The sequence below is a fragment of the Nannospalax galili genome, unplaced genomic scaffold (genome assembly GCF_000622305.1).
Source record: "Nannospalax galili isolate Female #2095 unplaced genomic scaffold, S.galili_v1.0 scaffold558, whole genome shotgun sequence".
Taxonomy (NCBI): domain Eukaryota; kingdom Metazoa; phylum Chordata; class Mammalia; order Rodentia; family Spalacidae; genus Nannospalax; species Nannospalax galili.
The window spans coordinates 12,989-26,518 of NW_008340850.1; the positions used below are offsets into that span (position 1 = coordinate 12,989).

General features: G+C 38.8%; 1 protein-coding gene across 1 annotated transcript; it reads left to right on the forward strand.

Annotated features, from left to right (window-relative positions):
- Positions 1-411: 411 nt before the first annotated feature.
- On the forward strand, positions 412-1,662 carry LOC103736353 (olfactory receptor 19). The gene has a single exon (XM_008835831.2). It carries the CDS (start codon positions 615-617, stop codon positions 1,599-1,601), a length of 987 nt encoding a protein of 328 aa, XP_008834053.2. The 5' UTR covers positions 412-614; the 3' UTR covers positions 1,602-1,662.
- The last annotated feature ends 11,868 nt before the right edge of the window (positions 1,663-13,530 follow it).

Sequence of the window (13,530 nt, forward strand, 5' to 3'; positions counted from 1 at the left end):
GACACCGGCTCTCATTCCTCCCCCTCTTGCTCATTCTCCAGTCACACTGGCTCCCTCTAGACCCTGGACACCTGAAACAAGCCACTTCCTCAGAGTCTTTGTGCTGAGTGTTCTTACTTCCATGCACATGCTGCTGCAGAAAACGCTGTGACTCTCAAGAGTCACGTAATTGTTATTCCTGCCTTGACACCCAGTGAAAAATAACTCTGCCTGCATACAAGCCCATAGCATGCTCATCTTTCTTGGTAACAGTTATCATCTGGCACGCGGTGTGATACTTATCCTGTACCTATTTATATTTGTTTTCATTTTCATGACTTATCACCCTCTCAGTAGGTTTTTGGAACATTACTCAATTTTCCTAGTGCTGGGGATGACATTTGCTGCATCAGCCCTCATCATTGTCCACACAGTGCCTGGAGCATTATCAGTATTACATTTATTTTCCAAGTATAATAAAGAATTCAGTTTTGTGGTACAAATCCTAATGGGAATAGAGTTAGAGTGAGATAGTAGCCCCAAACCACACAAGGGAATGCCCAAAAAGGTGCTAGACTCAAACAAAATGGGAATTACCATCCTAAGAGTAGAGTAAAAACTTGAGCTTTTTTGTAATGCTAATGTTGCATAAGTGCATAATTATTGTCTCCTTTTTGTTACACTTTAGCTATATGGAGCTTCAAAATGACACACATGTTTCAAAGTTTATTCTCCTGGGACTTTCACAGGATCCTCTATGGCAACCCTTTCTTTTTGGGCTGTTTTTGTTCATGTACCTGGTCACTCTGCTTGGAAACCTGCTCATTATTGTGGCCACAATTACAGATTCGCATCTGCACACACCCATGTACTTCTTCCTCTCCAACCTCTCCTTTGCTGACATCTGTTTCACCTCTACTAGCATCCCAAAGATGCTGGTAAATATACAGAAGCAGAGCAAGATGATAACATACGAAGGCTGTATCACCCAGATATATTTTTTCATATCGTTTGGAATCCTGGACAACTTTCTTCTAGCTGTGATGGCCTATGACAGATACGTGGCCATCTGTCACCCCCTGCACTACACAGTTATCATGAACCACCGCCTCTGTGGATTGCTGGTCCTGGGGTCCTGGGTCACAACTGCTTTGAATTCCTTGTTACAATGCTCAATGGCACTACGGCTGGCCTTCTGTACAGACTTGGAAATCCCCCACTTTGTTTGTGAGTATAATCAACTGGTACTTCTTGCCTGTAATGACACCTTTCCTAATGTCATAGAGATGTATTTTGCAGCTGTGCTTCTGGCTGGTGGTCCCCTTGCTGGCATCCTTTACTCTTATTCTAAGATAGTCTCCTCCATACGTGCAATGTCATCATCACAGGGGAAGTACAAAGCATTTTCCACCTGTGCATCTCACCTCTCAGTCGTTTCATTATTTTATTGTACACTCCTGGGCGTGTACCTTAGTTCTGCTGTTACCCAAAACTCACAGTCAACTGCACGAGCCTCTGTGATGTACAGTGTGGTCACTCCTATGTTGAATCCCTTCATCTACAGTCTGAGGAACAAGGACCTAATGGGAGCTCTAAGAAAACTCTTCAGAAAGAAGCCATGAAAGAGACATTTATTAAGACGTTCCTGTGTGCCCGTGGATGAGCTCACACCGAGGGACATCTAGGGACAAAAATATGGCTTGATAGGCCTTAACATATATGACAGAATGCATGAAATCCAGTCGGGGGTGGTGGTGCTGGGGGATGCAGATAAGGGAGGGCTGTAATATGATTAAAATGTGTTGTATGAAATGCACAAAAATTTAATTAAAAACACTTAAAAAAATCCTGTGATCCAGTTGACAGATCCAGACATTACAAGGCTCTAATACAATAATTAAGAGAATTTTCTCTTTCCATTCATTTCCTGGAATTTTAATTCCTTTCAACAGCATTACTGATTTTATGTAACCTCATTAGTAAGAATTCTGTTCTCTGATAGTCAATATTTTCCATTTCATGTTCCTATCTTCCAGCATTCTTTCTAGTATCATATCAGAAGAACTTTGGAAGATGCTCCTTCATCTTATATCTGTATGAGTTGTGTTAATGCTATGGAATAAACTACACATGATATCTGAGGCCCCTAATGCAATTTTAATATAAAAGAAATTCTGGACACGTCTCCCAATTTTCTGTCCACCTTTCTTTCTCTGTTGCTACTTTACCACTTCTTACAATGTAGACTTCAGCACAGTAGTACTTTGATGTTTGGTTGTATGAGTTTATTATCATTTTCATTTCATTTTTTATGTTCTGAAATATCTTCACTGCTCATGAGCAGAGAATGGCTTGCACAAGAACTTGAATCCTTTCTATACTCACCTGTAGTCCTGAGGAGGGGCAGAAGGTATTCCTGAACAAACACTATCCTGATTTCCCCAGGATAGCTGGAATAGAACTCCAACAATGGTCATTTTTTAGAGTAGTTGTATGAAATAAATATGAATGATTGGATAATTATGAATAGAATCTTCAACTATTGGAAAAATGCCAAATGTAAGAAACCATATATTACTCAGAATTTATTTATTTTGGTTTGCTTTGGTTATGGTGTCAGTGAGTCATCTACAAATAAATGAATCAAAATAATGTTTTCCTATTTTTATTACATAGATATCCACATTGGGAAGTATCCTATTTTTCCTGGTCTCCCGATTTGACTATAGTCAGGTCTGAGTCAGCTGGGCTTGCTCTATTAGTCTTCATTGAAATTTTTCAGATTTCAGGGCATGTCAGCCCTAGGCTGGTGGAGGGTTACCTGGGTTGGATTAACTCGCAATGCTCCACACATGTTCTCATCTTACTGCAGCACACTTTGAATCTGGTCACGTGGTACAGGCAACATTGCAACAGAGAGTAAGTAGATGGACACAGAGGTCCTTGAATCATACCATTACTTTCAGCAAAATCTACAAAGAAAATAAAACTACTTAAGGCCAGATGAACTTCAAAAGTGGACAAATGTACTCCATGGAAGGAATATTATATCTACATTGGAAAAGTTAAGGATAGATAAATGTGTGCGAATTGAAGCATCTGTAAAAATGGCCCAACATAAGTATTATTTAGAATTTAGGGAATTCTTATTGGGCATTTCAAAACTAAAATTTTAAGTAATATTTTATTGAGTATTTTGTATAATGCATATTAATAATATTCAGACATATCTCCCCAATCTCCTCTCAGAGCTCCCTCGTCCACCTCTATCCCCAATCACTTCATTTACTCCATGAGTTTTACAGCTTATTGAGACTAATTTATGTTCCTCATCCCCTGAAGCCTGGCAAACTTGCTCAGTGTCACACCCTTCAAGGACTGAATCCCTTTAACCAATAGCTAGAAGAAGCCAAAAATTCCTCAAGTAGAGCTAGAACATCTTAACCAACTCCCACCTCCATGCTGAGTGTTTGTATACGCATTTGTGCGACTTCCCTGTTGTGCCTGGAAATACTACTTTAATTTATTTATCCACTACTTTGAGCTCTTAAAACCTTTCCATTCTCGTTCTACCAAAGCAGCAAAGAATACACTTTCTATTCAGCATCCCATGGAACTTTCTCAAAAATTGACCACACACTGGTGCACAAAACAAACGTCAACAAATACAAAAAAATGTGAAATAATTCCATGCACTCTATCAGACCACAACACAATAAAGCTTAAAATCAAACCAGAAGAAGCCCTAGTAACTACACAAACTCATGGAGATTAAACAACACACTCCTCAATGCTGAGTGGGTCAAAGGAGAAATTAAGAAAGAAGTAAAAGTATTCCTGGAATTCAACAAAAAGGACAATACATTGCTGCTAGATGCGGAACAGCTGACCTTCCTAAAGAAGGCTGACTACATTCACCAGGTGGACAAGTAGTGGGGAATGGCTGGGGGTGCCGACAACACAGTGGACAGTAGCAGGGATATCAGAGTATAAGGGCTCTAGTGGGGGGAGGGAGGCTATGGGAGGGTGCCAACTGGGAAGTGGGTGTATAGTTAAGTAATATGGTTTGGGATGTTCTGGGTGATATACATACACACACAAAAAAATCAACAAATTAAAAACATTATGTTTGAAGAGGAAGCATAAAATTTTACATTATGTTAATTAGTATAGGTGATAAGCATTACCACTGAAACCTACCCAATGACTTTATAGACATACACAGGTGCCAAGGATCCGAGTGCAACCAATTATGACTAGTAATAATCAGATACAGATTAGAGACCCATGCACCAACATCCCAGTGTTATTAGCAAAAAGAGTAAGCATGTAGGGAACAGCTTATTTAAAAATGAAATGGAGATCTTTTTTAAAGGGTAAAAACTCATTCAATTTTATATCTTACACGGCTTATACTGAGTTCAATATTGTATTACTGTATTAATTCAACAGGAAAACTACAAATTTTATAGCCACTTTTGAAAGAGCTGTATCTTTGCTCTGGAAACTATTATTGAGCATATTAAAGCTGTAACGATATGCTTCTTCTAAAAAAATATTAAAAATGTAGGAAACAGTACGTTTTAAAATGAAATGGAGATCTCCTTTAAAGGGTAAAAACTCATTCAATTTTATATCTTATAGGGTTTATACTGAGGTCAATATTGTATAACTGTATTAATTCAACTGTGAAGCTAAAAATTTATAGCCACTTTTGAAAGAGATGTATCCTTGCTCTGGAGTGTGTTACTGAATATAAAAATATAAAAATTTTCTCCTTAGTAATTAGTAGATGTGAAAATCTACCTGATGACTTTATATCCATGTTCAGATGCCAAGGAGCTCAGAAAGTAACCACTGAGACTAGTAATAGATATATAGAGATTAGAAATGCATGTGCATCTTAGTGTCAATTGTATTGAAAATGATTTTTTCTGTATGAAACTATGTATTTTATTATTTATTTATTCATTTATTTATTTCATAACCACATGATTAGAAGAAGCATTTCATTACAGCATTAACATATTCAATAACAATTTCCAGAGCAAAGACTTTCAATATTGGCTCTAAATTTTTAGGTTCACATTTGAACTAATACAGTTATACATTATTGTACTCGGTATAAACCAAATTATTATTGAATATGTCAATGCTGTTGTAATGAAATGCTTCTTCTAATTATGTGGTTATTAAATAAATAATTTTAAAAAATTTGATGGAAAAAAGGACAATACAACACAACAAAACCTCTGGGACACTTTAAAAGCAGTCCTCTGAGGGAAGTCCTTTGTAGATCTAAGTGCCTACATTTAAAAAAATTAGAAACAGCACAAATAAATGACTTAACATTGCAACTCGAGACTCTGGGAAGGGTCTCAAGACAAGAAAAAATAAAAAAATCAGAGCAGAAATCAATAAAATAGAAACAAGTAAATCAATACAAAGAACCAATGAATTTAAGAGCTTTGAAAAGCTAAACAAGATAGACAGACCCTTAGCCCAGTTAACCCAAAGAAAGATAGAGCAACTCCAAATCAACAAAATCAGAGATGAAAGGGGAAACATCAAAACAGATACCCAAAGATCCAGAACATTATAAGGGACTACTTTGAAAACATATACCATATTAAATTTGAAAACCTAGAAGAAATGGATGGATATCCAAAAGCATGGGGACCACCAAAGTTAAACCAAGAAGAGATCAACAGCTTAAACTAACCCATAGCATATAAGGAAATCAAAACAGTAATACAAAACCTCCTGAATAAAAAAAGCCCAGGCCCAGATGGACATAGAGCAGATTTCTACCAGACATTTAAAGAAGATCTCCAACCAATACTGCTTAAATTATTTAAAAAAGATAGAAAAAGAGGGAGAACTCCCAAATTCCTTCTACGAAGCCAGCATCACACTAACACCAAACCCAGGTAAGGACATAATCAAAAAAGAAAACTGTATACCCATATCCTTAATGAACATAGATGTGAAATTCTCAAAAAATATTTGCAAAATGCATACAGATGTACATCAAAAAGATCATTCACCATGATCAAGTATGCTTTATTCCAGAGATGCAGGGATGGTTCGATATGTGTAAGTCAATAAAGGTAAAAAATCATATAGACTGAAAGACAAAAACCACATGGTCATTTCAATAGATGTGAAGAATTCCTTCAACAAACAATTCAGCATGCATTCATGATAAAAGTCCTAAAGGGAATTGGATTGGAAGGAATATACTTCAACATAATTAAAGTTATATACAACAAATCCACATCCAACGTCAAAAAACTGGAAGCATTCCCATTAAATTCAGGAACCAGACAAGGATGTCCACTATCTCCACTCCTTTTCAATATAGTGCTTGAAACTTTTGCTAAAGCAATAAGACAAATGAAGGAAATTAAATTAGTGTGAATTGAAAAAGAAGAGGTCAAACTGTCCCTGTTTGCAGATGATATGTCCATACTTAAGAGATCCCAAAAATTCCACCAGAAAACTTCTAGAACTGAGCAATACTTTTGGTAAAGTGGCAGGTTACAAAGTTAATCTACAAAAGTCAGTAGCCTTTCTATACACCAATAACAAGCAATCAGAAAAGAGTACAGGGGAATCTCCCCATTCACAATAGCCTAAAAAATATCTTGGAATAAACCTGACCAAAGATATCAAAGATCTCTACAACAAAAATTTTAAATCTTTAAAGAGATTGAGGAAGACACCAGAAGATGGAAGGATCTCCCGTGCTCATAAATTGTAAGAATGAATACTGTGAAAATGACCATCCTACCAAAAGTAATATATAGATTCAATGCAATCCCAATCAAATCCCCATGACATAATTCATAGAATTAGAAAAAAATCCTTAAATTCATATAGGAGCACAAAAGACCCCAGAAAGCCAAAGCAACCCTAAGCACAAAGAACAATGCTGGGGGAATTACTATACCAGATGTCAAACTATACTACAGAGCTATCTATAATCATAAAAACAGCATGGTACTGGCAACACTAAAAGAGACACATGGCTCAATGGAACAATTGAAAACCCAAACCTAAGTACATGCAATTTCAGTCACCTGATATTTGACAAAGGTGCTTAAGAACACACAATTTAGAAAAGACAGCATCTTCAGCAAATGGTACTGGCAAATCTGGATCTCCACCTGTAGAAGAATGAAACTAGATCCTTGTCTTTCCCCTTGCACAAAAATCAATTCCAAATGGATCAACAACCTCAATGTGAAACTCGAACTTCTGAAACTGTTAGAAGAAAACATTGGGAGTAGCCTATAAGATAAAGGTGTAGGAAAGAACTTTTAAAATCAGACACCAGTTGCTCAGGAATTAAGGTCAACAATCAGCAAGTAGGACCTCATTAAACTAAAAAGTTCTGTACAGAAAAAGAAACAGTCATGGAAGTGAAGAGAAAACCCATAGAGTGGGAAAAAGATCTTCACCAGTGACACATCTGACAGAGGTTTAACATCCAGAATATATAAAGAACTCAAAAAACAAAGAATCAAGAAAACAACCCAATTAAAAGATGGACCAAAGATCTAAACAGAGAGTTCTCAAAAGAAGTAAAGATGGCTGAGAAATACCTTAAAAAGTGTTCAACATTGTTAGTAATTAGGGAAATGCAAATTAAAACCACCTCAAGATTTCACCTTACTCTACTGAGACGGGCTAAGATCAAGAGAACAAATGATACCAAATGCTGGCAAGGATGTGGAGAAAGGGGAATGCTCATTCACTGCTGGTGGGATTGCAAACTCATGTAATCCCTATGGGAAGCAGTGTGAAGAACTCTTAAAAAACTAAAAATGAACCTACCCTATGACCCCGTTATACCACTTCTTGGCATATACCCAAAGGACTCATCCTATTGTAGAGACACTTGTACAACCATGTTTGTTGCTGCTCTTTTCACAATAGCTAAGAGACAGAGGCAACCCAAGTGCCCCTCAACTGATGAGCAGTTAATGAAAATGTGGTACATTTACACAATGCAGTTGTACTCAGCAGTAAAGAAAGATGAAATAATGAAATTTGTAGGTAAATGGATTGATCTTTAAACTGTTATACTAAGAAGTAACACAGACTCAGAAAACCAAAAGACATATGTTCTCCCTCATTTGTGTATCCTAGTACCTAGTCCTTACAGGTGAGCGCATATCATGATGTAACTGCAGGAACCAGGAAAGTGGAAGGAAACCAGGGAGGTAAAGGAAAGAAGGAACCTGAGAGAGAAGAACAGTAGGAGAGAGGCGTTACTAAGGGAGAAATGTGTAAAAGGGGGTAGTGAGAGGGGAGGGGAGAAGGAGGGATATACAAAGAGTTATGGGAATAAAGAGGAAGGAGGAGCTCAAAAGAGGTGGGGCCATAGCAGACAGAAATTATCAAGGAAGAAATGAGGAAAATGCTTTAAATGGGGAGGGCTGGGAGGTAGGATAAGACAGGGAGAGAAAGAAGAAATAAACAGTTCCCAGCCAGTATAAAAAACCAGAGGGAAATGTATCAGTCCAAAACCTACTGAAGAGTTACACATACAATATTCCCACATCGTGAAGTATAGCTGAAGGCTACATAACAAGAAACAGTGGCAGACAGGAGAAACCCTCCTTTGAGTTGTTGGCCAGGGTAGTCACAGAGACTCCCAAAGTTACACAGGCTATTGCCACAGCCCTTGATCGCCTCCCAGAACTTGATGGTAAGACCCTATTGCTGAAGACAGGACATACTTGGGACACAGGATTTGGAGCAGTGGAGCTGGAACTGACCTGGAAGCCACCTCCCCTGAAGGCTAGTTCCCATAGCTTTGGAAATCACTATGCAAGCTGGTAAGGGAGAACATCAATCGATGGTTCAACCCCAGCTTCAAGGCCTAAAAACCACATCAATGAACAGCACAGCAAACGATATTGGTGCAGCAGTATCACTTGGCGCTTTTATCTTGGGGGTTATTGATAGCTACCTAATTGGACTTAAAGCCCACTCAGTGGGAGGAAACTCATATCTGGTCTGTAACCTAGCCAAATACACATAGCTGGAGAAGTCATAGGAACTTAGAGAATACCCCAAGGCTCTCATATCCCTAGACCAATGAAATTTCTTACTATGAGCAAAATATGGATCCTTAAATTTACAGACAATTATCTTAGTCACCACCTGTCAAGTAGCTTCTTTTTCAACAGACAGATTATTACAGGGTTACACCACTTGTCACACAAAGATTCTCTGTGAATTGCCCAAGCCTAAGTGGCTTATCTAGGATGCAATATCTATACCTAAGAGTCATGGGATATAGAACAAGGGATGAAGAGAACACTAACGAATCCTTCAATTATCAATGAAGCTCCCTCATGCAACAGGGGGTCAGGAACGCAGAAGGCCACAAATGGCCAAAATGCAGAGAATAGAAGCCTGCAGAATGTGGGTCCTTGGAAAGGACTCCTATATTGAGGTCCACCCACTCCAGGGTTCAGCAACCATTGCAGAAGGTGCGGAAAGATTGTAAGAGCCAGGGAGGAGGTGCATGACCATACAGAAATAGTCCTGCAGGTGCCTGGGATCCTCATACAAACCTACAGCAATGGTGTCACCATTTGCAAGACCCATGTAAACTTAGGCAGAAAAAAACCCAGCACAGATCTTTGGTAATGAACAGCAGATCTCAATCTTAGTTGAAGAATTGTTAGCAGCTCATTACTGCTGGGTGAGGAAGAGCTGATCTTGGAGAGCGAGACTCTAGATAGACTGACTAAACCCCAGTGGACGAGCTTGCACTGAGGGACATCTGAGGATGCTAACTTTACATGATAGGCTTTAATACAAATGCGGAATGTATGAACTCCAGTGTGGGGGTGCCTATGACCACTCCAGTGGGAGGGTGCCAAGGGGGAAGGTGGTATAAAGATGATTTTCTGTATGAAACACACAAAAATTCAATAAAAAATTTAAAGACATCTTTCCATTCTCCTCCTCAATGATCCCTCATCTTCGGGAGGAGGTAATATGGGCATTCCATATAGGCATAAATATTCCCCAGTCTCTTATTCTTGAAATTATAACCAGTTGTGCATGTCTGTGTCAACTGCCATCTGCTGTAAGAAGGTGTTCTAGTGAGAGTTGAGAGAGGATTAATGTATAGGTATAACAATAAATTTTTAGGAGTCAGTTTCATATTACATATATTAGCAGAATAATAGTAGCAAGATCTCCTTAGAGTCTGAGACATGTCTAACCACAGGTTCTTGGCCTTGTTATGGGCTCCATCTTGTGGAGTGGGTCTTAAATCTAATCAGAAAGTGGTCTGTTAATTCTGTAACAGTTTACAACCATTGTGCCAGTGGATGTATCTTGCCAGGTCAGTTCGTTGTTGGTTTTTGTTGATGGGGAAATTTTTTGAGACAGAGTCCACTATATAGTCCCAGCTGGCCTGACACTCATATGTCAAGCATCCCAGGCTGGCCTCCATTTCACAGTGATCTGTCTGCCTCTGCCTCCCAAGTCCTGGGAACAAAAATATGTACCATCAACTACCAGGCTAGTTGATATTGTAATTCATGGGGGTCATAGCTGGTTAAAATTGATGATTGCTTTTCTTTTCTGATAGTGTACATAGCACCTGCTAGTTGTATGAAAGCTAGTCAGTAGAGATGAAACTTTGAGGTCAGTGCAAGATTGATTTCTCCATGTTCTGTGATTCATGTATTAGTGTCTAGAAATAGTGTCTTTAAAAAAAATAGTGTCTTATTGTCAAATTCTGGGGGGTAACCAAGAGCAGTAGGAATAGCTAGTATTCTTTGAGGGCATGTGGGACATCCCTGGTCAACATTTCCAAAAGAGGGAGTCCATTCCTTGCGTTGAACTTTTTATTCGCAAGTCTTTGGTGACTGGTAGGGGAATTGTCCACCTGTTATAGTTAATTACACTAAGACTATTTATGTATGTATATGAATATATTTCAGAAAGCTTCTCCAGTATTAGGTTTCTATATTACTTTTTCAAAAGGACTTCAATATTAGTTATTCCTCTCTACACTACCCTTCTGCCCTGGTCTCCCATCTCACATCCCATTTAACCCTTCTTGTTCTGTTAGTTCTCTTTTCCTTTTTGGTCTTTTTTTTTTGAAGCAGGGTCTCCCTGTGGCCCCAGCTGTCCTGGAACTCACTATGTAGACCAGGCTGGCCTTGAACTCACAGAGATCTGCCTGCCTTTGCCTCCCAAGTGCTGGGACTACAGGCGTGCGCCACCACGCCCGGCTCTCTTTTCCTTTTTATTCTGCATCCAACTCCAGTCCCATGAAGACATCCCCCAACTTTGTCCCCTTACTAGTTTTCTGACCTCTATAGATTTTCCAATGATAATAAACATATCCAAACATTCAAAGCTAGCATCCTTATATGAGAAAGATTATGTGACATTTGTCTTTCTGGGTCACACACAAGAATCAGAAACTACAAAAGAAATCCATATGTCAAAGTCACAGCAAAAAAATAATAACATGAAAAACCCAAATAATATATCCCCACCAAGTACCAACAGTTCTGCAGAGGAGTACAATGAGAACACCCTAGAGATAACACAGGACATGGAGTTCAAAAGAACAGTTACAAACATGATAAAAGAATTCAGTGAATTTGTCTGATCTCAGCAGACCACCACAGAGTGCTGAGTTCTGGCCTCCCTCTGGCAGAGGGCCTGAGAAAGCAGGGGACTGCCTGAGAGCGCCCAGATCCTTCCTTCACTTGATGGTGAGCTTCCCCTAATTGTGTCATACCCATTCCCCTACCTGGGTTTCATGAGGCCCCTCTCAAGGCCCCAGGGCACATCTGGCTTTGGTAGGCTAAAGCTGAGATCCTAGCAGCTGAGAGGGTGGGTTTCAACCTGCATTGATTAGCAGCTCTGATCTCAGCACACCACCAGAGAGTGTCTAGTTCTGGCCTCTCTCTGGTATAGGGGCTGAGAACTCAGGGGACTGCCCAAGTAAGCCCAGATCCTGCCTCCATATGGTGAAGGAAGCCTGAGTGTACCTGACTGGAACCTGAATTGGGCTTCTGTGGGTACTCCTGAATAGCTAATCTGAAGCCATCAGTTCCCTCCAAATTAAACCTGAGAGAACCTGAACCCTGTACCAATCAGCTTTACATAACCAATAAAGAAAGGATCTAGGCACCCCAATAATACAAACAGAAGCATACTTCAACTTAACTCTCATATCAGAATCAAAAACAACAAAAGAAATTCACGTGCCAAAATCACAACAAAAGAATAATAAAAAAGAAAGCCAAAACTCTATGTCCCCACCAAACTCCATCAGACCTGCAGAAGAGTTCTACAAGGAGGACCCCCTAGAGATAACCCAGGACACCGAATTTAAAAAAACAATCATAAACATGATCAAGGAATTGAACAAATTTAAAGAACACATGAACAAACAAATCAAAAAGCTAAAAGAAGATAGGGATAAACTTCTGAATGGATTCACAAAAGAGATAGAAACATTGAAGAAAACTCAGGCAGAAATGAAGAAGGAAGTGCAAGACTTAATAAGCCAACTTGAAACAACAGGGGAAAGCCTCGCTGACAGAATGAATGAAATGGAAAACAGAATCAACAGTGGAGGATAAAGTTGAAGAATTGGACCACTCAAGCAAAGAGTATGGAAAATTAAAAAAAGAAAACAAAACAGGAATGGAATATGCAAGAGACATGGGACACCATGAAAAGATCAAATCTATGGACCATACGAATAGAGGAAGGAGAAGAATTTCAGGTTAATGGTATTGACCAGATCTTAAGCAGGATTGTAGAAGAGAATTTCCCAAAATTAAAGAAAGACATACCATACAAATACAGGAAGTACATAGAACACCAAATATGATCAGAAAAGAACCGCCCCATAACATAGCATAGTAAAAATAATAAATGTACAGAACAAAGAGAGAATACCGAAGCAGCAAAAGAAAAACAAGTCACATACAAAGGAAAGCCCACCAGAACTACAGCTGACTTATCAATGCAAACTATGAAAGCCAGAAGAACCTGGACCAAGGTATTTCCAGTTCTACATGACAACAGATGCCAGCCCGGAATACTTTACCCAGCAAAAATGTCTATTATAGTTGAGAGGGAAAGAAAAAACTTCCATGACATGAAAAGCCTGAAAGAATACATGTCCATGAAACCAGCCCTTCAAAGAATACTTGAAGCAATACAGAGAGCAGAGAGAGAAAGAACTATGCTCCAGGGAAATGAAAGAAAATAAATAAAGGTGTAATCTAGGGAAAAAAATTAGACAGAGAACACGAACTGCAATCAAAATAACAGCAGCCAATACACATCTTTCAATAATAATCTTAAATAGCAATGGATTGAACTCCCCAGTCAAAAGACACAGGCTAACTGAATGAATTAAGATATAAAATCCATCTCTTTGCTGTCTGCAAGAAACCCATTTTACCTTCAAGTTCAGGCACTACCTTAAGGTAAAAGGATGGAAAAGAATATTCCAAGCAAATGGCACTAAGAAACAAGCAGGGG

What these genes read in the sequence shown, in the direction of transcription:
- LOC103736353 (XM_008835831.2), top strand. Translation starts at nt 615, where the DNA reads ATGCTAATGTTGCATAAGTGCATAATTATTGTCTCCTTTTTGTTACAC.